General features: G+C 53.2%; 1 protein-coding gene and 1 long non-coding RNA gene across 22 annotated transcripts in view; one reads left to right on the forward strand and one right to left on the reverse strand.

Annotated features, from left to right (window-relative positions):
• Positions 1–26,968, reverse strand: part of LOC102526571 (partitioning defective 3 homolog) — a 530,455-nt gene that overhangs the window by 439,849 nt on the left and 63,638 nt on the right. For 10 of the 21 annotated variants that reach the window (XM_072955263.1, XM_072955256.1, XM_072955254.1 and 7 more), the window contains exon 2: positions 12,009–12,110. The exons of 1 other annotated variant lie outside the window; for it this stretch is intronic. In XM_072955263.1, coding sequence (XP_072811364.1) covers positions 12,009–12,110 — 102 coding nt within the window. Of the gene's footprint in view, positions 1–12,008; positions 12,111–19,171; positions 19,365–26,968 lie in introns of those variants that run through there. 10 more of the 21 variants (XM_072955253.1, XM_072955243.1, XM_072955249.1 and 7 more) reach the window with 3 other exon arrangements.
• LOC140691556 (uncharacterized) lies at positions 4,005–5,186 on the forward strand. Its single transcript, XR_012067284.1, has 3 exons — positions 4,005–4,115; positions 4,470–4,766; positions 4,999–5,186. It is a non-coding gene; the product is annotated as an uncharacterized lncRNA (long non-coding RNA).

Raw genomic sequence — 26,968 nt, forward strand, 5'->3', positions numbered from 1 at the left:
ACGAGGCTGCACAGCCCGTGTCTGGCTCAGTCTTCTAGAGAAGGGCAAGAGACTGGGAATGGGCGGCAAGTTGGGGGCAGAGCCCCTTGCACGTAGGTAACTGTCCCTGGACACAAGCACGCCGGGCAGCGTAGGGAGGCCAGGGGCCAGCCCCTCGGCACCAAGGGAAAACGCCCTTCGCCAGCGCAGCAGCCGGGGGGCTGTCGGGGTGAGCAGGGTACTCACATGCCGCGGAGTCGGTGGGCTGAGAGTCAACACGCCAGGTTCAAAGACGCCTAACTCACCCCTTGTCAGAACAGACAGCCGGCTTCTGGGCAGGATCAGACACAGCCCCTCCTGCAAAGCCGAGCCCGCTTACTTATTAGCAGGATGGTTTGCTAAGCTCTGTGAACATTCTCTCCCTCCAGTGAGTAAGACGTAGACAGATCAAAGCTCAAATGCTTTCACTCAGGAAAGTGAAGGACAAGACAGTCACAAGAAAAATGAAAGGAGTCCGCACCACTGGTCCTCTGCCCGGGAAAGGAGAAGGTGCTGTGTGGCCCTTCCCTTGTCTCAGGTCTAACCGCGCGCGGCTGAGCGTGAGGAGGGACCAGGAGACATCAGAGAACTAGGTTTCCAGTGAGTACTGAGCACTGAGAACACTCACAGCACGATTAACACCCACGGCACTTCCAGTACGAGACCCACCAGACCCACCGCTTTAGGACACACCCGCCCAACCCAAGACTGACAGGTAGTCCGGTCAAGGCAGTATTTTTAAATTTAGCTCACAGTCCTGCTCATTTTTTAACAAGTGGCATATCATTGTTATTTTTTCAAAACGCACACATAAATCATTAAAGAAACCACGTAACTGCAGAAACTACATAACCCAACGCCAGCCGACATCAGAGTGTCTGGCTGATCAGTAATGCACGCGGGGGCCTCAAAGGGGACAGCGCTGGACGAGGCAGGGCTCAGCTTCATCGGCTGCAGGGGGACCGTCTTTACTTAGACGGCCTTTCCGGGAGACGGGCCGTCAGACCTGCCAGGGAGGACACGCACGTCTGGCCTGGGAGGGGGCACCCTCCTCACCCACCCAGCCTGGGCACCCCACCTGCAGACGGCATGCTGCTTGCTTGGGATTACTTTAAATTACACTAAGAAAAAAAGGAATGAGAGAGATAACCAAATTTTAGAACACGGAACAAGACTGTTTCAGATGAAACGACTCTGCTGGCACGGTCATCTTCCTGGTTCACGGAGGATCCTTAAGCCAAGCGCTCCCTGCTCTCTGCAGTACCTCCAGTTCCACCTAGAGATCCGATAAACATGGCCAAGCTAAAGAAAATGACACTGACACAGAACAGGAACCGCCACTAGGGGGTCTCAAGTTCCCAGAACAGAAACCTCTGCTCACACCACACGTGACTGCAAGCAAAGGCCGCCTGAGGACAGTCACCACTTGCCCCCGAAAAATGAAGGGCTGCTTGGCATTCTGCAGGGGAGCAGCAGCACCGGGCGCCCCCAGGGGGCCGGACCCCCCGTGCAGGTGAGCATCCCACGTCACACTGGTGCCCTCGCTGCTCTATGTGAGCGAACGCTCTCCGGGCAGTCGGGGGCCTGCCAACCACACTTGGATTCCTCAGGCCTCCCGGGTGACTGTCCGCGCAGATCCTGAAATAACGCGATGGCCGCCTCGCGTCGGGGAGGGGTCCCCCTGAGTCGGCTCATTACAGCCTATTATACCTGGCTGTTCTCCTCGGAATCTAACCTCATGTCACTCTCATTCAAATGCTCTGATTCAGGAGAACTTAAGGAGTTCCTCTGGCAGGTTTTACACTAATTTCCTAACTAAAATGCACTCGCATTTTCCACCACAGTCAAGGCAAGTATTAAGGCGAGGGTGTGCACCGCTGGAGGAAGCGATAAAGAGGACTATTAGGTCAGAATGACTGCAAATCGCTGCCATGTGGAAACACTACTTGTCACATGCTTTTAAACACTATTATTCTTTACCATAGTGATTTCCACATTCCTACGTCCGACTCTAAGTTTTCCCTTGAGCTTCAGAATTACAGGCCACGGACCTACTCGTCACCTGCTCGGATGTCTCAAAGGCATTGCAAAGCCAGTCCAATGTCTCCACAGGAAGGGGACCTGACTCCCAGCCCACATCCTTACTCCACTCCTCAAGTCTTCAACTCAAACGAGAAGGAGGCTCCATTTCACCCCAGCTCCTCCAGTGCAGACACTGCAAGTCACCCTCAGTGCCTTCTCTGCCCTCGTTCCTCGCGGCCTGAGACCCTGGACGCTCCAGCTCCGAAGCATGTCTCCACCCCAGTCACATCCCCCACATGGGCTGCAGGCTCGGCCGCCGTCATCTCGTCACTGGACAGCAGCCTTCCCCTCCTCGCCCATCTACGAGGCATTATTCCCCACGCAGTCTTCTAAAGATACATCTCATCATGGCACATCTCAGTCTGACAGGGAAATGGCTTTTTACCGCATTTAGCAGCAAATCTCAAGTAGCTTTGATGCAGTCTTCAATATCCCCTTCCTCCACAGCCCCCCCACCTCCCCTCTCCCAGCTGCCTCGCAGCCCAGCCACACCCGCCCTCTGTGGGTCCACGAACACCTCAGCCTCAGCCTTTTTTCCACGTCAGTTGCTGCGCGAGCTGCTCCCTCTGCCTCCAGCTGTTCCCAGGTCTGGCTCCTTCTCGTGCCCTGAAATCCAGCCCCCTGTCTCCTCCGGAGAGCTGTCCTTCCCAACCAGACGGAAGTACCACCCCGCGCCGATGCTCCACCGCATCCCAAACTCGCTGCCTTCACATCTGCTTCCCTCGCTGCAAGGAGAGCTCTGAGAGATGAGGACCCCCCCCCCACATACCCTGGGCACCTCCAGCTGCTTCTCCAGGGTATCGCTGACTGGGATGAGAGGAAGGAAGGAAGGAGTGCATCTGTAAGACCTGCCTAGCCCCTGCTTAGACAGAAGCTGTAATTTTAGTCTGCATGAACGTGGGGCACCAATAAACATGGTTGTGATGCAATTACACTTCACACTAAGTTCTTAGCATCTTAACAAATATTCATACAAGAAGATTACATACAAGTAATCTAATAAAGTGAAACTCAGTAGGCAAAACCGACACATCTTATTGGCCAAACTAACTTCTTCCTCCAACCCCCACCAATAGGCAGTGTCGGTTACCTGGGGCCCGGCAGGGGCCTGGAGAAATGAGAAGGTGTGCGGGTCAGACAGCACATTCATCCTCCCTCTTTTCAAAATGGGGACCCTCCCATCCACCCGTGGGTACAGAGGTGCAGTGCGTGAGGCTCCAGTCTCACTGGCTGACTTAACACAGGAGAATCAGAGGAGTGCAGACTACTCCTCCTTTCCACTCTTTTACTGTAAAATCCAGGAGAATAAAAACCTGCCGCTTCCTACGTGGCTTCTACCCTTTATGAGTAATGCTGTGAGTGAATAAACAGAATGTCCTTGTCCATCATTTATAATTACTTCTCCAAAATTACTCAGAAGACACTATCTACCCTCCTCTACCTTCCTCCTTTGCCCTTTTGTCATGATGTCGGTTCTACATGTGAACAAGTGTATTTCATACACTTCACTCAAGATATGAGAGAAGGGAAAACGTAGGGTAAACATTTTAAAAGATGAAAACTATGATGAAACAAACAGCCTTGCACAGCACTCATTCTGGGGCACCTGCTCTGAGACATGCTCTTTTTCTGGAGAATTGTCATTGTTGACCAAAAAATACTCTTAAACTGTAAACAAGGCCTCCCCTTCCCAGCAGCTTTGAGACACACAACATTGTGTAAGTTAAAGGTGTACAAAGTATTTACCTGATGCACTAATTATATTGCAAAATGATTACTACCTTAGTATTAGCTAACACTGCACACATCACATAATTACCATGTTTCTTGTGAGCAACTTTCAAACTTGTAACACAGTATCACTACCTATAATCTCCAGGCTGTCCATCCCACCCCCAAAACTTCATCATCTTAAATTTGTACCCTTTAACCAACACCACCCTTTTCCCCCACCGCTCAGCCCTGGTCACCACCACCGTCTGTCTCTGTGGGCTTGGCGTTTCCAGTTTCCACATGTAAGTGAGATCGCATAGTACGTCTTTGTCTTCCTGTCTGACCTACCTCACTTCGCATGCTGTCTACCAAGCCAGGTGTCATCCATGTTGTCACAGATGACAGGGTTTCCTTCCTCCTTGTGGCTGAATGTTCCTGTGTCTGTGTGTGTCCTTTATCCGTTCACCGTGGATGGACACCTGGCTTGTGTCCGTATCTTGGCTGTTGTGGGCAACACTGCAATGAACGTGGGGGTGCAGACACCTTTTCAAGACAGTGACTATTTTCTTTGGATAAACACCCAGAAGTGGGATTGCTGGACCCGATGGTAGCTCTAGCTTTGACTTTTCAAGAAGCTTACATACTCTTCCCCACAGAGGCTGCACCAACTTACACCCCCAGCCACAGTCACAAGGCTCCCTCCCGCCACGTCCTCGCCAACACTCGTCTGGCTTCCAACAACAGCCGGGCTGACGGGTGTGAAGTGATGCTGTGGGTGTGGCCTGTGTTTTCCTGAAGGTCAGCGATGCTGAGCACAGTGCTTCTGTGTGGCCACTCTGTATGTCTTCTCTGGAAAAGTGTCTGTTCAGTTCCTCAGCCCGTTACTTGATCTGACTGTCTGGCTGTTTCAGTCTCCGAGTCCTTCATACACTCTGGACATCACCCCTTGTCAGGTATGTGGTTCCGAACATTTCCTCCCGCTCCGTAGCCGCCTTCTCCTTTGCTGAGCAGAACCGCCTGATTCGATGTGGTCCCGCTGGTTTATCTTTGCTTTTTGTTGCCTTTGCTTTTAATGCCAAGAGCTTAGTTTCACGTTGGTTTGGCTTGTTGTTTAATGATATGGTTCTTGTTGGCTCCCAAACACTAAAACTCAAAACTGGGGCCTTTGCTTCCTTTCTGGTTCAGAAAATATACACAGTCCGACGGTGCACCAGGAGCCTCAGCTTCACAAGACGCAGAGAATCACCTGCTTCTTCCATCAGCTATGCCTGAGCACCTGCTATGCACCAAGCTGTCTTCAAATTGGCAGCAGTGTGAAAACGAGCAAACGAAAGTGAATTACCTACAGAAACTTATTTTATAAAACAAATGCCTAAGATAGCCTGGATTATTTGTTTTTAAATCAGCAGAAAATGGTATTCAGAGAATGGTTAGCCGAATTCAAGGATGAGGACAGTGATGACCGTTTCTGGGGCCTCAACACAAATCCTCAGGTTTCAACTTAACACGCTCTTGTCAGGTGGGCACAGTCACTATGCTCTATTAGAGATGGGAAAACCGAGGCAAGAGAGAGAAGCCAGAGCTCAGAAGAGCAAGGAGTCCTGCAGACTCAGACACAGGCTGCCTGGCCCCTCAGCTCCCCCGCAGAGGCCCCTTGCTGAGGAAGCAACAGGGAAGCAGCGTGCAGCCCCAGCCCATAGCCAACGTGGCAGCTGCCCCCCTCAGGCTCCCCGAGTGGCCCCGGGGAGCCAAGCCCTCCCTGCTCCCCCAGAGAGGCTGCCCCACCATCCAAGTTCTGCTGCTTCAGAGCAGCCGTGCGGGGCCAGCCCCCTTTTCTGTTCCCTCCGACACCCCTCCCCACCCCCACCTCTGCGACACTCTCAGCCCTGCTCCCCGCCCCCCCCCCCACTGATGCGCTTGGGCAAACCAGGGCAAACCAGTGCCCGTAAGATGCGAAAGTGCTGGGAGATAACCCCTTCGGATTCATTAGCTATTTAGGGCTCTGCTTGGCATTTAGATGTTTTCTTCGTTAGAACGTAACTGAAATAAATCCATTTAGGAGGAAATTCATCAAGCCATCCAGTTAAGCGAAGTCCACACGAACTACTCCAAGTTAGCAAACTCTCTGACTCCCTCCCTCCCTGTGCAGGTCCACACTGACGACAAAGGGGATGCTCCTGCTCTAAGCTGCACGTAGGGCTGCCCGGGGCTCGCCTCACGCTGGAATTAGGCAGAAGGAGAACTATGGAGAAGTCAAAACCCCAGACAGCAACAAAACCCCCAGCCACTCACGGGCGCCTCCCTGAGATAACTGCTTCAGACTGTCCCTTAAACCATTTACAATGTAATTCTTTCCACTAAAATTAGACATTTTGAATGTCGTTTCAACCTGATTTTTTTTAAACAAATTCACACATTTATCTGCACTTCAGTTCCAAATATCCAACTGCCTAGCTGACACTTCCAAGGCTCCCAGTTAACTGACTGGAGTCAGGACTAAATCCTCATCTCCCATCGGGTCCCAAGTCACCGAGCCCCCCAACCCCCAGCACCCCCGTCCGAGGGATGGCCCCACAGTCAGACCACTCAGACCCACTCCCCACCTCCCACGGAGCCCGTGCCCTGGCCTCCGGGGACCCCTTCATGCTTCACACTCGGCTGGGGATGCTTCCCAAATGTCACCCTGATCACCCAGCACCCCTGTCCTCAGCTGGCTGTGCTGGGCAGGGGACTCGGTCACCTTCACTGGACCATCCCCCGTGCAGAACCATTACCTGTCAGTCTTTCTGACTCCCACAATAGACCATCAGCCCCAAGAAGGCAGGGACCAAGTCCACTCCAGCTCAGCAAACTAAATACAGGGCCTGGCACACCACAGGTGCCCAGCAAGTTGCCTAAGTTAACTAAAAGTTCTGAAAAGACCTTAAGCCTTGCTGTCTTTCAAAGGAAGTTATTGCATGTGCTGTAGTACAAATTATTATTACTATCCGGGGCCCTGGCTTGAACACCTTGTCTCTGCTCAATAAGGGGACGGGCACTTAGCTCCAGTTAACACTGCAGCTTTAACCCACCTATTCCCGTTAATCTCAACCTCAAATATTCATCAAAAGACAGTGGGTGGTGTCTTTATACACAAATACCTTATTCCTTTGGATTAAGGCAAGAGAAATATTTCTCACAAGCATTCCACTGTCACGTTTCTCTGTAAACAGACAGGCTTCAGGTGGGGAATAATTTCAGAAAGCGGTGTTTAAGAGGCATATTTCCCCAAGACGGAAAGGCGAGGACGGCCGCTTTAAAAGCTCAGTTCCCACGGCTGCACCCATTCACCTCAAGGGAAGGCAAGGAATAGAGATTCCATGACTAACCTGCCTGAGGAGCAAAATTCACACCAACAGGCTGGTCGCCGTGAAAACCCCAGCAACGTCGTGATCCATCTTACCTTATGCAACCACTTTTAATTTGGAAAAAGCACCCAGTGCTGCACCCTACCACACACACTTCTGGAAGCCCCAGCCTGCAATCCATACCTTTTTTTGCATGTAAAACACTGAATTCAAATTAATTTTACATGTTTAGATATTTTGTAACAACTGAAAGAGTCCACTTGAAATCAGGACACAGTCATCTCAGTTATTACTACTTTCCACTAACACGTAACTTGCTTGAATTTGTCAGGAGCAAAACACAACTGTCACCTACTTGGTATCAGAGGTCTCCCCCCCGTCCATGTGCGTGTGTTTTTACATTTGACAATTTTAAGGAAGGCACAATATGCAATGTCAACAAACTGGTATCCCTGACGACATGCAAAATGGGCCCCAGTGCATTAATTTTCCTGTAGTTCTTTCCTGTTTTTTTTCCCACAACATACCCAATTTGATTTTAAGATTTTATGTATTCAGGATTAAGGGGAATTTGGCATCTTTGAAAATTCTGTTCACATTTAAGGGCATAAGTAAGAACGCTCTTAAAAAAAAAATAGAATAGCAACAAATTCTGTCTCTGAACCAATTCCTCAGCAAGAAATTAATTCCTCCCCTGAAAAAGGAGGAAGGCATGAAAAAGAAGTTATTCAGGAACTCCCCCCACCTCTACCCTCAGAATATGGACTTTTTTGTTTGTTTTTAGTGGAGGTACTGGGGACTGAACCCAGGACCTCACGCATGCTAAGCACACACACTACCACGGACCTGTATCATCCCCTCCGGGATGTGGACTTTCTACAAACAATTCAAATGATGCTACAATTTACTGCTTTTGTTTCGATAACAAAGGAATTCAAATCTCAGAACTTTCTCTTATCAGGCACATACATACATGATCATGTATTAAATAAGGAGAAACAGACAGCCTCAAAAGAAATTAAAATTAGATTTCTGTCACTTATAAGCTCACTGTAATTTAAGCAGCAATCCATTTCTTAACAGAGCAGGGTCTAGTCACGCTTTAAGAACCCCTTTCATTATCACCAGGTAAGCTCACCTGAACGGCCCTTACTCCAGATACAAAGAATACGGGCGCCAGCACCCCGGGGCTTCTCCCCCGTCGTCCGTCACCCGGAGCCAGGGCGCAGAAGCCCCGACACAGCACACTCGGGCGTGGTTTCTACCAACAGGGAAGCACCGCCCTGCTGGACACGGGTTACTGTTTAGGACTTGATGCCAAAGAAGCACGGTAACGCTCTACACTTTACACACAGGTAATAAAAAACACCTGAGACAGGATCACACTGAATTTTTAAAATCAACGCAAGTCTCTTACCTGAAAGTCCCGCCATGCGTGCATTTCAAAAGCAAAATTCGTAACAACACATTTGGAAACACTAACAGGAAACATCTGACGGGCAGTGGTGTCATTAACGCAGAAGGGGCACAAAGCAACGGCGGTCACGAGGGCGACAGGGAAGGCGAGCGGGAAGGCTGGGCTCTGACCGACACGTGCCGGTGGCTACCTGCCCAAACCCCAGTACATTTTACAAGTTTCTTTTTCTCAACTTTCTCCTACGTGAGGACCCGGGCCAGACGGTCCCCACAGAATCCAGGTTCTGCCCAGCAAGCGGCAGCTGCCTGTCTCCACACAGCCCCTCTGCGCCTAGCCCCGGTCTAGACACAGTGTGTCCCTGGGTGGTGCCCACTGCCCTCCTCCGGCCCCTCCCCTGCAGGGCGGGACAGACAAGAAGGCATCTCACAAGGCCAGCGCCAGAACAGAACGCGCATGACACTGCTCTTGGTCAAAACAAAATTACACTGAAGTGTGACAAAGGAAGTGCCTGTCACCTGCAGCACCAGAGGCAGAAGGGAAGGTAGTGGTGAGAGCGGGAAGGGACCCTTCCTGCTGACCATCCCCCGACTCCACGTGCCGCTCAGGTGCACGTGAGACCCCCGGTCACCGCCTCACCGTCAGTCCCAGGGCCGGCCCGCGGGGAGAGGTGAAGCCCCGCGTTTGCTGTCTTCTCTAAGTCGGCCGTGGTGCCCAGAGGGGCCCCAGAAGGGCCGGGAGTTCCCGGGAGCTGAGGGTGCTCCCTGACGGCAAATGACAGATCAGGAAGAACCAGCCAGGGAGAAACTGAGACCAGACCCAGCCCGGCGCTCGGGGTCTCGCAGCACAGCCGCAGTGACCGGGGCTGGACGCGCCGTGGGAACACCGCGGGGCTCCGTGACTTGGTGAGTGTCAGCCGAGGAAACAGACCCACCCACCGGGAGAGAGAGCAGGTGCAGGCTGACTGTGCTGCTTCAGTCAGTGGCCAGTGGACCCTCTGGCTTTTTTTTTTAACCGAATTTAATTTACATGATACAAAACTGCCTAAAATCCTATTTCACTTACTAATCTTTAAAGCCTTCCTGGAAAAGATTTTAAGGATTATTAAGGTTACAAGATGTTTTACCTTGTGCAGGACACACAGCAAAAGATTCCAGAAAGTGTGGATGACCATCATCAAAAGTCACTTAAGGATATAAAATCTAAAACACACCTTGGTAAGTTTTCTACAGTTTTAATGGCAGCTGTTTGAGGTCGCACAGTCTGCCTCATCCTAGGCTTTTACGTGATCTAACGGTCCCCCTGGTGGAAAAGGGTGTGCTATTCTCAGTTGCTGAGTAACAAGTCACCCCCAAATCCAAACAAGGACAGCGACCACCATGACCCGACAGGCTCGCAGAACCGGCAGCCACAAAGCGCACGTGATGCCCCCCAGGGCAGCTGTACCTGCGCTGTCGGGAAGCCTCCGCCCAGCCTCAAAGGCCCTGCTGACGCCCATCGCTGAGCACCCGCATCTCCACACGAGCAGTGTCCGGAGTGGGGCGCGGACAGGGGGAAGAGAGGGAGCGTTCCCTGTGCCACATAAACCTGCCACCCCGCCACGTGCTGCCGGACACAGGGGTCCGCTCAGCTCAGAGCTCCCAAGCCGGGGACACCCCACTCCCACGGCGACTGAGGCCCAGGACCACACCGCAGGTGAGGGGGCGCGGCACACAGGCACCTCAGAGCCCATTTACAACCACTCCACTTACTCAGACAGAAGACAGAGCACAGCAGGGTCGCGCCAAGGGAGGGGAGCCCCTAAGTCTGTGCTCAGAAAGGAAACCGGAGGGGAGACAGCTGAGTGCAGGGTACGCTCCCGGGGTCTCTCAGCTTCCGCCACAAAACCTGAGAACCCAAAACAGGGCCAGCGAGGGCACGTCAGGCCCTGAACGAGACTCGGGGCAGCCATGTCGGCACAGCCGCCGTCAAGACACATGAAAGCAGATTTACAATCGGCTCCAAAGAGCAGGCCGTTGTGTTTAAGAGGAAGAGTATGTGTGTCTAAAGTAAGAAATCATCAGGACACCCGAGGCCGAGGCTGCGGGGCCGCAGGTGACCCCTCCTTCTCTGTCAAGGAGGCCCTGCTATTTTTGTAGAAGCAAAAAACAACCAAAAAAGAGAAAAGGGGGAGGCAGGGGGAAGAGCAGCACAACGTTCACCCGCCTCTTCCGGCGCCAGGGCCGGGGAGGACACCCGGGGAAGGACATCCAGGGAAGGACACCCGGCTCAGCGCTTCAGAAACCTCCCAGGCTGCTCAGGCTTTGGAGCCGAACCGCACGAAACTACCATTCAAGTCTCTGGATGGTACTCTCCCCGGGGACCGCAGGACAAGGACGCAGGGCCAGGGACAAAGAGCAGAGGGGACAGAGGGCACAAGAGTCCCACGTCTGACCTGTGTGCTCCCGGCCACAGCAGCGGGATGGAAATCAAACATCCATGAACTTCGCAATACTTGCAACCTGAGAGCCTTCCTTTTCCATAGGATTTCCAGAAAACACAAGACACCCGCCAGTTCTAAGGCTTGCCTTGTGCTGACCGTCGGGAGGGCTGGCATGAACAGAGCCCAGCAACACAGGCCCCCGGCCCAGGGGTCCGGGAGCCCCCGGGGGGACGAACGGTGCCTGCCGGCTGATCTACCTTCCTCAACCCCACGGTGGAAGCCCACCCTGGGCTACACCTGGCTGCGATGAACAGATGAGGACATGCCACCAGCCCCACACCCCCCGCTGCGTCATTTCACTTCAAGAGTAACTCGAGGGCCGCAGCTCCTCAACAGCCAGGGCTCCTAATTCGCTGACCTCTCCCCACAGAGCCCGGGACCCAGACCCCCACCTGCTCTGGGTCGCTCCCCCACCTCCCCGTCCAAGAGGACAGACAGAGGTTGCTACGGGCCAGTGAAGATGGAGCTGCAGTGTGTCAGTGCCTGAGAGGCGCCCCGGAGGAAAGGGAGCTTCCTGGAGCCCTGCCCACGGGAGGACACTGGGGTACAGCCGGGCAGCACCCCCAAGGCCAGCACTGGGCTCAGAGCAGAGACCCCGCATGTGGCCTGTGGAGACAGTCATCACCGTGACGGCCCGAGTTGTAAGAAAGATATTACCTGTGGCTAAAATAAAGGGGGAACGGCATGGAAACCTCTTAAAGGTATTTCCATTTAAAACGTTGCAATTTTAACTTTCCAAAACTTAGAATTAAGTCCAAGGCACCAAAAAAATTATTGTGCCCTGGGTTCAGGGTGCTGAAGATTCACGAGGCTCGTAACAGACACGCTGGTGTGAGTGGCCCACATGCTCTTCTACGTGTGTCTGAAACAGGAGGGAGAGTGCCCCACCCACCGCGCGCCCTCCCCAGTCTGCACAAAATGCACTCAGGGCAGCGCCTGCCCTGGGACTCACTCTGTCTTTGTCGTCGGCCACGTCACACAGGATGTCGTCGAGGTCGAGAATCCCTCCATCCCCGTGTTCCAGCCGGTGCACCTGTATCCAGTAGTTTGGATCCTGTGAAAGGAACAGAAACGCCGAACACAGCAAGTCAGCATCAGCAGCAAAGGGCACGCAACAGCAAACTGGGATGACTTCCTGCCGCAGACAAGACCGGACCCCATCAGCAACAGCGCGATGGGCTGAACATGCAGGGGCCCCCTCTGGCTGGGCCCAGTTTCCTCTCTGTAGGACGGGGTCACTGGTGCTCGCACGTCCCTTTGGCTCAGACGCTGATCCACAGCTATGATCCACAGAAACCAGCACCCTCACTGTGCACGGAACACTGACCTCTCTGAAGTGTGCAGGGGTCCCCACTGTCCAGTATGGAATCCTTCTCAATCCTCCCAATCCAATCTATTGAGACATTCTAACAAGCAGGCAGCATATACGATACATCTGAAAACCTCACGTCCCGCCCGTCTGAAGAAAAGGAGGCTGCCTGCCGTGGTGGCGCAAAGCCATCGCTACAAATACGTCTAAGCACACAGACACAGAAGAGCGCTGACAAGAGCACAAGTGCGCTGAGTCCGTTTCTGTCAAGAGGACATATGCCCACAGACATACCCCCAAATACACCCCAAAACCGGCACCCATATCCCCAACGGGGAGTGGGGCTGGGGGAAGGAAGGCAAAGGGACTTCATTCTAAACGTCACACACGTCTGCTTGGGTGTCTGGGTGTGCGTGCACACTCACGTATGTGCATATGCACACATGCACACACACACTAGAACATAAAGCCAGGCCCTAAAATTGTCTAAGGAGAGAACATAGTTGTTTTCAAGCTTCTACAACCTCTCCCATTCATACCCAAATGAGAACACCCTGAACTGTCTTTCACCATGAGCTCCTGAATTGTCCACAGCACAGAATTACTGATAAAAAGTTCAAGCCAGGTTTCAACACTCCATTTTCCCCACCTGATCAGCTGTGTTTGGTACAGCTCTTTCTTTAAGGGAAGGCTGGGATTGAGGAGGCAAAGGTGAAGGACAGTTAAAACACAGGATCTGGACCCTCCCCCAGATCCGCCGACTCAGACCTTCCAGGGCTGGGGCTGGGGAATCCGGACCCTCATGAAGCCTCCAAGAGAGAATCCTCCCTCACTGCTGGTGGGATGTAAACTGGTGCAGCCACTATGGCAAACTTAAAAAACTAAAAACAAGGTTACCATATAATCCAGCAATCCCACTCCTGGGCATATATCCAGAAAAAATGAAAATTCTAATTCGAAAAAACACCTGCACCCCAATGTTCACAGCAGCACTATTCACAATGGCCAAGACATGGAAGCAACCTAAATGCTGACAGATGACTGGATAAAGATCTGGTATATTTATACAATGGAATACAACTCAGCCATAAAAAATAAAATGCCATTTGCAGCAACGTGGATGGACCTGGAGATCGTCATACTAAGTGATGTGAGTCAGACAGAAAAAGACAAATATCATGTAATATCACTTATATGTGGAATCTTTAAAAAAAATACAAATAAAAACTTACCTACAAAAAAAATAGACTCACACAGAAAACAAACTCATGGTTACCAAAGGGGACGGGGGCGGGGGAGGGCTAAACTAGGAGTTTGGGATGAGCAGACACACACTACTGTATATAAAATAGATAAACCACAGAGTCCTACTGTGTAGCACAGGGAACTATATTCAATATCTTGTAATAACCCATAACAGAAAAGAATCTAAAAAATTAGACTTGTATCTATAACTGAATCACTTGGCTGTACACCTGAAGCTAACACAACACTGTAAATCAACTACATTTTAATTAAATACATATATCCAATAAGAAAAAAAAGAAGTGTTAACTTACAATGTAGTTATGAAAAATGAATAAATTTTAAAATTCGTATTTTCTTGCACAGTAATGGTTAAAATGTAAATACTCAATCTATTCGTTTCATCTAGCAATTCCAGGCTTTCAAACACAAGTAAAATAATGTTACTACTAATGACAGAAGTGCCAGTACGTATAAGGGATAAGTACTTCTATTATCCTTTCACATGTTAATCCTCCGCATTTAAAGGTTTCTTAAACATTGGGCAGATAGATCTATAGGCCAAAAACAAAATCTCAGAAATGGAAAGAATATAAATCAAAATACAGTAATGACAAACAGTAGTAATCCACATGCAAATTTACAAAAATTTAATCTCAATTAAAGGAACCCAGTTATGTCCCTGAAGTCTCTCTTCCCTCTCAGATGAGAAAACTGAGGCTCTGAGCGTAAGGTGCTGACGGGAAGTCACCACCAACAAACGCTGTCAGCCAGGACGCCCCAGGGTTCACCGCGGCCCCTCTCGCGCCCACGGTGGTGTCAGCTGGCATCACAGGTGCCCGTCTTCTCCCAGCCTCTTCCCGACAGCGTCACTACTTATACTTTGCATAATGGGGGTGTGCATAAAGTATTTATTTTAATAAAAAGGTTTTGACTACTTAAAAATCAAGTCTGACAAACCACTCACCCGAGTATTCCATGACAGTCCTAACCTCATGAACTGAAGTGATGGTTCTCCGAGCAGAAGCCCACCTGAGATCAGCCTCGCAACTGGTGAGAACCCCTAGTCTCGGGGTCTACCCCGGGCCTGCCGAACCCAGATGCCTCAAGGCTAAAACGCTTTGTGTTCCTTCCACGTGTTGTTACGTGTTATGTTCTAGCTCATAAATCTATGGATTAACGCCTTCACGAACACGTTTTAAATCAAACAGACATTCGTTACTGCATCTTAAAAACACAGACGTTTGACACTCCTGTGATAACCATACAGACAAATTCCACAGACAGGGTCAGAGACAAAATCTCTCAGAGTCACCTCACCTCTAAGCTCTCTGCAGAGAAGGACAGACAGCACGTCTCCAGACCTGAGCCCTCCCGACACTCGCGTCTCAGACAGCGGCCCTCACGCAGCCCGTGATGCTGGAAGCCGTCCGATACCCCAGGAAGGTTGTTCTGACCGCTTGCCAGGAAATGTTAACAAAATGAATAAAAGGACATCCATCTGGGAATAACTGATAACTGAACAATATTTTTATCAGGTCCTATATTAATTCAAATATATTAAGCTTATATCCGCTATCTTCCCCCTAAAGCCAACGTCTTATCTTCACTCCTGACAGCACCATCCTCCTCTGACTGAACCTAACCAATCCACACACCTAACCTCGTTCCAGGAAATGGAGGGGATACAGAACGAGCCCCGTGGCACCAAAGGTAACAACCAGACAAATCCAGAAGGTGAGACTTTTAACAACACAACTACACTGATCTCTCTTCAAAAAAAAAAAAATCCATGCTGTCTAATCTCTGGGTGCAGCATATGATCCCAGAGCGAATCCAGCAACGGGAGAAAAACTTTACGAAAAAGCCCAGCACTGGGACAACTGAAGAATCTGTCACATGATGTGACAGAGCTGATAACCGGAAAACCCCCTGGGCGGGACGGGATCCGTGTACAGGAATTACATAAAACAGCCCTATGTTTAGGCGATGTGTGAATTATTCAGGGGTTAGTCATCATATCTGTGGTTTGGTCTCAAATGGTTCTGCTCAGAAAACAATCAGTGCTGTTGCTAATGTAGATTTACGTGCACACAGACAGGAAGAAGGCCAAAGTCCCAAAACATTGAAAATCGGTCACTTTGGGTAAAGGGTTCAGCCTACCCTTCTGCAGTTTAGAAACTTTTCAAGAGAAAATGTTAAAAGTCTGTCATTTTGAAAAACTGGGGACCGTTCTGATCTAAGAGACCTGATTCACGGTAGAGGGGTCACTGAATCCTCCTTGTGGTCAAAACAAACAAACAAAAAAACCCACTGTTGCAGACATCACAGACACAGCTGGGGGAACTTCACAGGGACTCAGTGTTAGATGATACTAGAAAATCATCCTTAGTTTTCCTCAGTCTGATACCAGCCTTGTCGACATGTAAGAGAATGCCCTCATTCTTAGACGATGTGGGCTAAGATGTCACGGCGTCTGCTTTTTACTTTAAAATTGTGTGTGTGTGAATGTGCGTGTGCACACGTGTGTGTGCACACGTGTGTGTGCATGTGCTTTAAACAGGCAAACTGGTGACAAAGCTGTAAGAGGTGGGACTCCCAGCCAGGATGGAGGTGGCTGGGGACACCTCACAGGTGAGCGGAGCCAGGCAGGAAGCTGACACCCCGAAGGCCACAGAAGTGACCGGAAGCAGCTGGCAGGAGCCGGGGGGACGCCTCTGGGCAGGAGCTGGAACCTGGACAGAGACCTCGCCTCAGCAGAGACACAGCCCGAAGCAGAGAGTAGGGGGAGCTACTCCAGGGCCTCCTGCCGTGGGCCTCCCACCTCCCACTCCCCAAATCCAACAAGAGGTCAGCTGACACAGCTGTACTTTGAGGTTTTCACGACAAATTGGGGAAAAGATCAATTTTAAACAACCTCAGTGACCCAGGGTTCACTAGAGGAAGGGAGCCGGCGCCTTCACATGCAGCTCTGAGTCCTAAACTGTCCTGCGTATCCTGATGGGGGTGGGGGTGCCGGGAAGGAGAACCAGGTACCATGCGTCAGAATCCTTAAAACTGAACACACCCACTAACCCAGGACTTTACCTGCGCAGTTACATGCTCATGATGTACACATTCAATCAGATGTTTCAATAAACAATAATACAGAACAAGAAACCGGCTACGTGTCCAACAATTAGCAGTTGGCTGAGTCCATCCAATCAGGGGAACACTATACAGCAACTCAAGCGCTGTGCACAGAATACCACGGAGTGTCATCTCGCCTGGAGTCGGAAAACAGTGCCAGGCAGAAGGAGCCACAGACAAGAGCCAGAACCACTGCACGCACGCGGAGGCCTCGTTACACCTGCTGGTTTTCCATAATGAACACGTATGTACAGCTTCACAATTCTGTCCCCTTACATAACCGTGACCACGTCTCCTCCTTTCCCTTCCTCCTCGTGTTCTCAGTAACGCAACCACCTTCTGACTCATCCCACTGCCTCCAGACCCCCGGCCTCTCAGCCCTGCTGCCACCTCCACCGTCACTGAACACTCGTCCCTGTCCCGCGATGAGTCATTTCCAGTGACTCACTACCTCCCAAACGTCAGAACTCAGCACCCCGGGCCGAGCGCTCATACTCCCTCCAAGCCTGCTGCCCCGGATCTCCCCAGGTCCCATCGCAGGCCCTCAGCTCTCCCGAGACCCCACGCCCAGCGCAGATGCTCAGCAGACACTGTCACCCCTGCCCACGCACCCGGACACCTCCCCCAACAGCTCAACTCCCCCCCCCCCACCTGCCGCTTCCCAGCCTCGACCCAAACAGCTGCCTTGGTGAAGCGTACTCCAGCCCGGAGACGCTCTCCCCGACCGCCTCCATCACTTAGAAGCCCAGCTCCCTGCACACCCGCCCTGCTCTGCTAGTCTCTAGATCAGTGCCCCCTCAAGGCAGGGACCCTCTCCTGCTTTTTTAGCATAAAACAAAGAACAAAGCACCCAGTTGTTGCATAAATAAGGCGTAAAACATACATAATAATAAGTCATAACCCTGCGGGGCAAGGAAAACAATTTAAACCCAACTTCCTCAGAAACTAGAAGCAACAGACACAGGCTGGCACTCTCCTCACTGCAAAAAGAAACTCGGGGGACACGCAGGCCCCATCCCCCTCACCCCCCTCCCCGACTCCGGAACCAGCTCAGGAGACAATGCGGACGGACGGACACTCCAAACGCCAGAGATCTGCGGGGAGACCTTCAGATGCTCCCCTCCCACGGCAGGAGCCCAAGTTCCGGCATAAACACCTTCATTCTCACTCACAGAGCCGAGTCCCCAGCACCTCGGCCTGGAGACCCAGACAGAAGCGAACTGACGCCTGGATGGACCTGCCAACAACCAGGAAGGGGGGCCAGGCGGCAGCTCAGCTCGGCCCCCCCAGGGCCCCGCTCTCTCTGGTCCCGGGGAGGCCAGGACCACCGTGATGAGAGAAGGGATGGGGGCAGGGTGGGGGAGCCTGGGTCCCCAGAACAGGACGACCCTATCAGCCCCGCCCTGGCACTCACATCCCGGCCAGTGCCCGCCTGGCTCCCGGGCAGACGGAGGGACCAGAGGCAGGACACCCACCTGGTCCGACATCATTGCACCCGCAGCTGCCGCTGAGGAGGGAAGTGGTGTGAGCTCAGCTTCACTCCAACGTCTAAAGCCATGGTGCTCGTGTCTGACTCTCTGCCTCTTGCAGGAGAATCAAAGAGATTTGTCAGGGGGACAAATGTGGAAGGAAAAAGGGATCAAGAAAGGGCACTTTCTCTTTATTTTTTTGCTTAAAATGATTTTAAAAATGATGAAAACATACCAGCCACCAGCTGGAAACATGACTAACTTCGCTACGAGGAGGCAGTGCTGTGCACCACGTCACCCCTCAAAGCACAGGGACCGAGGAAGAGCCTCGTTCAGGCGCACCCGGCAGTGCTGGGCCCGGAGCGGCAAGAAAGCAGCTCACAGCCAGTGAACAGGGCCTCGGCGCCTCGCAGTCCAGACCCGCCCTGCGGCCTCGCAGCCACCGCCCGCCCGCCGTTCAGACACTGAGGACCACACCTTGGGGCGCTCTCTAAGCTGGCTGAAATGCGGGCCGTTTTCCTAGTGTTTACAGAAGAAATAACCAACCTGAGAGGCCCTTAAGGTTCTCATCCAGCATCACCCAAAAAACAAAAATAAAAAACCCTGCCCTCCCCTATTTACTCTCCAACCAGCAAACAAGAGAGGCTGACTCAGACCCAAAGCAGTTTCTCTGACCTGGAGACAAAACCTCCCTGAGGTATGATAAACTCTAAACAGCTCAGAATTCTCAACCAAACTAACAAACCTTGACCCCAAAGCAGCGTCCACCTCCCCACAACGTGTCACTTAATCCAAACACCACCTCCCCATTTTTCTTCAAGAAAGTACCTCAAATTGCGTAAAACCCCTCAGTTCCATACACCTGGCGATGCCAAGCATCCCTGAATCAGAAGAAACACCCCCAAAACTAACGCAGAAGAGGCCACAGGAGACGGTGGGTTTTGGCAGAGAACTTGCACCTACCTCGGATCTCCTCTTCAGAAGCCTGGGCAAATGGCTCTGCAGCTGCCCCCTGCGGCCCCCAGGCCCACATCCAGGGCCACCCCCCTCGAGTGGGGTCTGGCTCGGAGCCCCACAGCAACACAGCATCACAAGTGTGGCCTCGGAGCGCAGCCCAGACCACAGGCACCCGGGAGGCAGAGGGCCTGCCCTGTGTGTCTCTCAGGACAGCTGGTGCCAGCGGCGGGACTCCCTCCGCCTCCCAGAACCCGAACCGGACCAGGGAGGGAGCCCTGATGGTATCTTCACAGGACGTGCCCGAGGCCAGCCTCATCTTATCACCAGAACATCTCTCTCTGGGACACACGTCAGCTTTGGGGGAGGTTTTCAGCGGGAAGGGAGTGGCAGCGACAGACAAAGGGCACACAGGCGCCACACACCTCAAGTCCAGCCAGTCAGTCTGGGGGTCTCCCTGCTGCGCACCCTCCTCCGGCTTGTGTGTCCCCCTGGAAAGCGGACCCAAATTTCAATTCCTGCCACCGCCCACCTCTTCACAACAGGGTCTGCAGCCCTGGTGTACCTGCTGCCCGTCTCCCCACGGCGCCTACGTTGTAAGGATGCGCTGCTGTGCGGGGTGGCCCTGACGAGCCATGGACCCTCCCGGTCACCCCACCCACGTGGGGCACCTGCTGCACGGTGGACACTGACCACGGGCAGGGTCCTTCCCCCGGAGCCTCCAGCCCCGCTCACGCACCAGAGGGGCTCACTCTCCAACACAGCCCCACACCCTCAGCTCACCAATGCGAGCTGCCAGGCATCGAGGCCAAGCTCAGCCTGCGGCCCCTTACTAACCCGTGAGTCTCAAAGCCTGTTGGCACTTAGATTTCTCCTGAAAATCCCTTATGTGACTCAAGACCTTACCTGGGCCCATCTGTTGAACCTCAAATACATTTCAAATGGGGGAATTTGGAAGGAAGGGTGCTCCAAGGTGCTCCCTGAAACACGCCAAGCGGCCAGTGCAGGTCCCACTGTGCGGCACCTTAGTCCCTTCCACCCACGGCTGGTGCATCACCCTCACCAAGCTTCCCTGACAAGGCAACTGAAATTCAGGTCACTGTGCCTTCAGTCCATTGCTTCTGGGAAACCATGGGACAAAGCACCTCAGGAAAAAAGAAAGCCACTAAGCAGCACACGCGAAGCACGAAGACAGAGAGCAGCCAGCAGAGACCCCACCCGTCTGGACCACCTCCCTCCACAGCAAACCTGGGAGTGAAGTTTCTGATAAAAATCCTGCACGGAAGCAAGTAAACAACTTTGCTGCGCCGGAACCCGGGCAAAACTTCCTTACAAAAGCCCGTAATTAAAGCGCGAAATGGACCGGCTACCAAGAAGCACACGTGTGACTCTACGCCCCCGGGCGGGTGAGGGGCAGCAGGCAGCAGCCAGGCTGGCTGGTGAGGCGCTGAGGACGCACGGACAGAGCAGCGGGATGAGAGCGCAGCTCTGGTGACAGCGGCTCCGAGTGGGCGCCCTGTCCACCCCACAGAAAGGGGCAGGGAGGGGACAGCGGGCGTATCCCAACATGGCGCCGAGGCCTCGAGTGTGCAAATAAGGGGGTCATCTCTAAGGTTCATAGATGCTCACAGCCATGAAAACTCAACCCGCTCCAGGCAGAAAGGAGACAAGCATTTCCACAACCACCAGATCCGACCTTGGAAACAGCTTGAAAGACAAAGCTACGCCTCCCGAACCTCCCCCCACACGCTCCATGACACACACTCGTGTCTGCAGAAGCACAGCGCGGTGCTCCGCAGGCCCACCCACCGGAACGGCTCTCCTCACCCAGAGCCCTGGAGTGGTGCCAGACCCCCCGCTCCTTGTCCCCCGAAGTCCGGGAGCAAGGACCGTCCAGACTCCCGAGGGTTCGCCAGCAGGAGCCACTGAGGACGCGGGAGACGTGCACTGGGAGGCCCCGGACGACTGAGACACTCGACGCTTTGCACACGTTTACCAGCCGCAGCGACACATGACCAGGCAGCGAAGACCTTCCCGCACGGACAGAGAGCAGCGCTCGCATCTCAGAATGAAGGGGGCAGAGCCAGTCTGCGTAAGACCCTGCCCTCCGAGACTTCAGGGTCAACGCCGCGAGGCCAGCACAGGTACGGGAAGCTCGCTAGTAACAACGCCTGGTGACCGAAACTACGCTCAGAGAACACCGAGGACAGCACCTCATGAAGGAACGTTCTGACCTCAGTCAGGGGGACTTTAGGACAGAGGCGGACGTGACGCGTCCTCCCTCCCGGGACCGCGGTGAGCTGAGCACAGCCTAGCCGTGCGCTCGAGGCCCCGCCGGGGCCGGGCCGAGAGGCGGCTTCCAAACCCCGAGCAAGTCCTAGCCCCAGTGTTGTCTCAAGCCTCATGTCTGAGCTCAGCATCTGGTAAAACAAGGTAACGTCACCAACAGCGGCAGCAAATTCCACCCACAAGCTGAGATCTGACAAGCACTTCAAAAGACCCCAGATCAACTTTTCAGAATTCCAAAATTTTCGAGACTGAGTGACTGTCTTGGGGCCACGCGCTCCCCTCATCCCACCTCTGTTTGAGGTTACTCCAGCCCTCAGATGTGTGCAACGTCAAGGGTTCCTTCAAGCCTCCCCTCTGGGCACACGCGGGCTCTTCCTGTTTGTCAAAGGACCTCACGGCGGGTCAATGAGGCTCCACCAGGAAAACAGAAAGCCCGTCTGACATGTGCCCCTGTGAGCGCAAGAGAAACAGCCACTCTTCAAGGCACCTGCCAGGCTCTATGTGTGCCCAGCACAGCCCTGCCGGCCTCCCCGCCACTGAGCCACGGCCCGGGTGCAGCACCACCAAGCAGCCAACACCACACACTGGGCTTAATTAGCATAAAGTCGGCACATCCAGGTACCTGAGCTGCGACACAGGAGCCCGTGCTGAGTCTGCGACACCGTCTGGCCTATGTGTGCACTTGCTCTGGTGCAAAGCTTCTGTGTGGGCCCGTCCCCAGTCACATGACACTCCAGCAAAAACCTGTCTGTGTTTTGGATGGACCCACAACCAAGAGGGTTGGAAGGGGGAGGGTACAGCTCAGGGGCAGAGCGCATGCTTAGCGTGCAGGAGGTCCTGGGTTCAATCCCCAGTCCTTCCATTTAAATAAATAAAAACCTAATTATCTCCTCCCAAAAAAGATTTAGTTTTAAAAAAAAAAAAGGATTGGAACCAAAATTTCAGTTCATGGTGCAGAGTGTGTTAGGAAGCAGTTTCTTCACAGGTGAATCTGAAAAGCCCGTGGGTTACTGACACTCACCTGTCTTTTTTTCCTTCTGACAGAAAGATTCCGTTTTGTACCCTGTCAAGAATTCTCGACTCACCTAAAATAAAACCCACAGATAAACAAACACATACCACTGAAGTCCTACATATGTTCCAAGTCATTTAGGGAGAGAGATCCATCACCGTTTACATAGAATAACTTGTCCCTAAGGATGTCCGTCTCATTTAATGAGAAGTCACGCGTTCTGAACTAAAAACTGGAGGGCATCTGACACAACTGTGACCCGCCTCACACCAGGAAGGCAAAGGGCCCACCCTGCGGAGGGCAACTCGCTGGTCCTCAGTCCACGCCAGACACACTGGCACCCGCGACAAGGCTTCAGGACAGGGACGTGACACTGAAGCAGACCCGACGTGGGGCGTGTAACTCCTGAGCAATGTCCCCTCTTCCTGCACAAAGCCCAGCGGCAACCAGAAGGCAGCTCCAGAGCAGAGGGGACTGCGTTCTAAAGGCAGCAGAACGCTCATCTCCAGACCACGTTTCTTTCTGTCCTGTATCTCCACAATGTCTTTGGAAAGAGTCAAACAAGTGTGGGAAGAACCGAGTGCAAACTACGTGAAAAGGAGGAAAGTGATGGAGGCCCCTGGGGACCGCAGGGCAGGGCAGCGAAGGAGCCGACCCCTCCCCCAGACCCTCACCGCCGCTGGTGCAGACACGCCGGGCTGGATGGGAAGGGGGGGTGTGGGGGCCTCCCTGCGAGTGCCCGGTGTGCACAAGGGCCGGGGAGGTGACGGGCCGCACCCGCGCAGGGACAGCAGGGAGCCGGGCGCTGTGGTTCCACACCCCACATCGCAGACACTGCTGGACCGGCATCTCCGGGAGCTGTCAGGAGTCACGCTTCTGCGACTTAGGACGTGATTAAAGAAGAAAGTGACAGACCTAACAAGCAGGTTGATTCCATATCTGATGGAAAAAATAAATGGGCATTTGTATCACCACCAACCTGAGTGAGATGAAAAAGATGTGTACTGGGGTTCCACCAACACCTTCAATTAAGCGTCTATTAGATTGCAAACGTATCAACTCTAATGCTAGAAAAACACTGGCTTTATTTTCCAAATGGTAATAAGTAAGGTTTCATGCGCAGCCACCCTGTTATTCACCCTTGGACTTTCCAGTGACATCACCTCCACAGAAAACAAGTTACAGTTTGTTTTGTAACAACTACCCCAGTTCCAAGAGTAAACTGGCTCAGTGCTTCTGCACAGGGTCACTGTCGACCGTGGTCACAGGACACGTCCACAGAGGGGTCAGGACTGGGAGGGACTGCTCATCAGGGGGAACGGGGGCCTCACACGTGGGATTCAACGGGCCACCCCCGTGGTCCCCCAACCCCAACCCCGTCGGGACACAGGCTTAAGGCTTCAACCTCAAAAACGTCTAACGTCACACTGTTTGCCTCTGCATCTGGGATGTCGCAAAGCATTTTTAAAACTTTCTTCCAAAAAAGAATCGCCTGTACGAAGCACAGCCAAGAGCAGGGTGTGCTAGTCCAGTGCTCCCCCCGCCAAATGCACGTACGGACCGAAGGGCAGAAGGTGCCCCCACTCACACGTACCAACAAAACCTCGAGGAGAAGCCGTCAAGGACAGCTGAAGCCACACGCACACACACACGTGCACGCACACACACCAGCAAAGCCTTGTGCCCACTACGACTCTCTGCAGTGTTTCCCCCTCAAAGGAGCCTGGTGCCTGACTCCCCACCTCTGATCTCTCTACTTTTTTCCACTCAGATCACTATTTCACACAATCCTTTAAAAACCAAAGTGTATTAGGTATCAGTCAGATCAGAGGAATTGATCGCAGCTGTATCACGTCAAGAAACCATTTAAACTCCCCATGTTCACAGCTCGCTCCGGCCAGGGGCTGGGGTGGGAGACCCCAGCACCGCACACTGTGTGTTCCCCTAGTACACGGTGATTCGGATACACTCCCGTCAGCATCCCAACGGCACAGCAGAGGCACTGAGGCCCGGCGGGCGCAGTGACCCCGCAGGGATGTGGGAGGCTGGCTCCAGGCGTAGGGTGGGGCCCGCAGCGGGGCGTCGGGACCAGGGGCCTCTGATGCTGGGTCCAGTCCAGCTTCCCTGACTCAGGGCGGTGGCTCTGGGACCGCCGTGAGGACCAAGAGCCGCCAGCAGAGGACACCCACGAGCAGAGGTCCCATCCCCGCGGCAGGCGTGGGAGGGAGCTCATCCCCATCGAGGCAAAGCGCGTGTAGTAACTGCGGCTTTTCATCCAGAACACGGTCAGAAATCAGAATAAACTGTGTGCTCATCAGAAAGTGAACAGGAAGTCTGTGGATGTTGCAAAACGAATCCTATACTGTTCAGAATATTTTCCTAAATAAAACACTTTTTAAGGAGGCAAAAAAAAAAAATTTAAAAACCCAACACAGTGTGTTTGGAAGCTGCATTTGTCTGAGGCCACGCAATTAAAACCTCCTCCCAGATCAGGCCCACGCTGAAACCCACACAAGTCGCCCCTGGGAACAGAGCAATGGTGATGGTTACCCTCTTCAAATCTCTAACAGGAACAGTGTTTTTTAAGCTTACACTTTTCTATATCTGCAAGTAAAATGCTTCCAAGTGTATTAGTACATTTCTAAATTTGCTTGTAAAATAACTAAACTGGATATAATAAACTGCTCTAATCCTAATGTCAATAAACCATTTAAAATAATTTGGTGACCATCACAGTAAACACAGCACACAGAGCCACAGGAAGTACTAAGTGAAAACACATCTCTCTCAGTTGACCTGAAAACAAACCACGAGACACTTTCGTTTCTCCCTTCACCTCTTCGCCGCGTTATCCATCCTGAGAAGCACCGGGGGTCGGGTCAAGGAGGCGCCAGGATCAGGCAGCCCTGCGGCGGGTGGGCGTTGCCCCACATGTCACACCAGGGTCCAGATGCCGTGGTTCAAGGGACGGCTGTGCATGGAGCAAGTGCCTGGGCAAGAGCAATGCCAGCGCCGTCCATCAGGTCACCAGCCGAGGGGCTTCTGTCGTGCTGGCCCGCACAGCAGGAGCAGCGGGAGCCCTGCGCCTCGCTGGAGCCGAGTCCTGAGCCTCTCCCCCTGCCTCAGTCCCCTCCTGAGAAACGTAGGTGACAAGAGTCCCCAAAACACAGACTAGTTAAACAGACTAAAGGAGTCGGAATCTTTAAAGCAGTTAAAGCTCACGGCATTTAGTCACTGCTCAGTTGGTTACTTACTATTATTAGGGGCAGGATCTTCCAAAAAGTCCCTTCATCCACAGCGCAGGCTGGTGCTGCACACTGGGGGCACAATGCCTAGTGTCACTCTCCCTCAACAGGGAGCCAGGATGTACACAGTGGTTCTCAGTCCTGACACCAGAAACACGTGGGGAGCGTCTTTAACCAGCTACCCACCACCCAGCCCAGGCAAGTCGAGAGAAGCCAGTGCCCGCCCGCCTCCCGCAAGGGCCACGTGCCTGAACGACCCCCAGGAGCGGCGTCTGCCTGGCATGGACGGACTCTCCCATCACGGTGAGCACGCGCGTGGTTTACAAGCCCTGCTCTCGGCCACGCAGCAGCTACACGTGGTGTCTAAGCATAAATTTCTCCTACTGAGATTTGGTCCCAGCTCCAAGGGTCGGTATTGATGATCAATTTGCGCCTTGTGGATTTCTGCCTAAATTTAACCATCAATGGTCAACCTTCTCCGAGCCAGATGGAATGTAACTTCCTAAAGCTCTCAGCTGTAACGATTTTCATAGCCAGGAGTCGGTGGTTTCCTGAAACAAAAGCTATTCTCCCTCAGACGCTCAGGGAAGGCTGGCACCACATCTGAACCCAACCCAGGCCCGGTGACGGGGTGGGGGGCTCCTGCTCCCAGCACCCTGGGCCCTGGTGGGCTGGCCATGTCCACACGTCCCTGCGGACTGGGAACCGGCGCTGGTCCCCGCTCAGGCAGGTGGGAGCACCAGCCGCTTCCCTCTCTGCAGTTACCAAGGGGCAGCTGAGGTCTAAGGACCCCCACCCTTGGGGCCGCAAACACCGGCCCTCCAACTCCCACATCACACAGCATGAGGGAGGCCCACCTTCGGAGAAGCCAGGCCTGAACGCTGTGGGCGGGAGCCCCGAGCTCATGTGCCTAGGGGGACCCAGAGAACAGGCAAAGCGGGTGGAGAGGAGGCCAGCTGCAGGGGTGGGCTTGCTCCTGCCCGGTGTCCACGTGGCAGCTTCTCGTCTGCGCAGGTGGCCGGGCCAGACAACGGGGAGGCAATGCTGCCCAGATCACGCCCCGCACCCCGATGAGGGGGCACGACGGCCTTCCAGGCAGTGAGTCTGAAAGCACAAAGCACTCTCACCTGGAGCTTCGGAAGACTCAAAGCTGACTTAACTGAAGCAAGCCTGAGCACACCAACCAGAGCGCCGCTGTGCGTGTCCCCCTTGTCAGAAGCCAACCAAGGTACAAGCCTGGTGACTCGTGGGCTCGGAGCC

This window comes from Vicugna pacos, chromosome 35 (assembly GCF_048564905.1).
Source record: "Vicugna pacos chromosome 35, VicPac4, whole genome shotgun sequence".
Lineage (NCBI taxonomy): Eukaryota > Metazoa > Chordata > Mammalia > Artiodactyla > Camelidae > Vicugna > Vicugna pacos.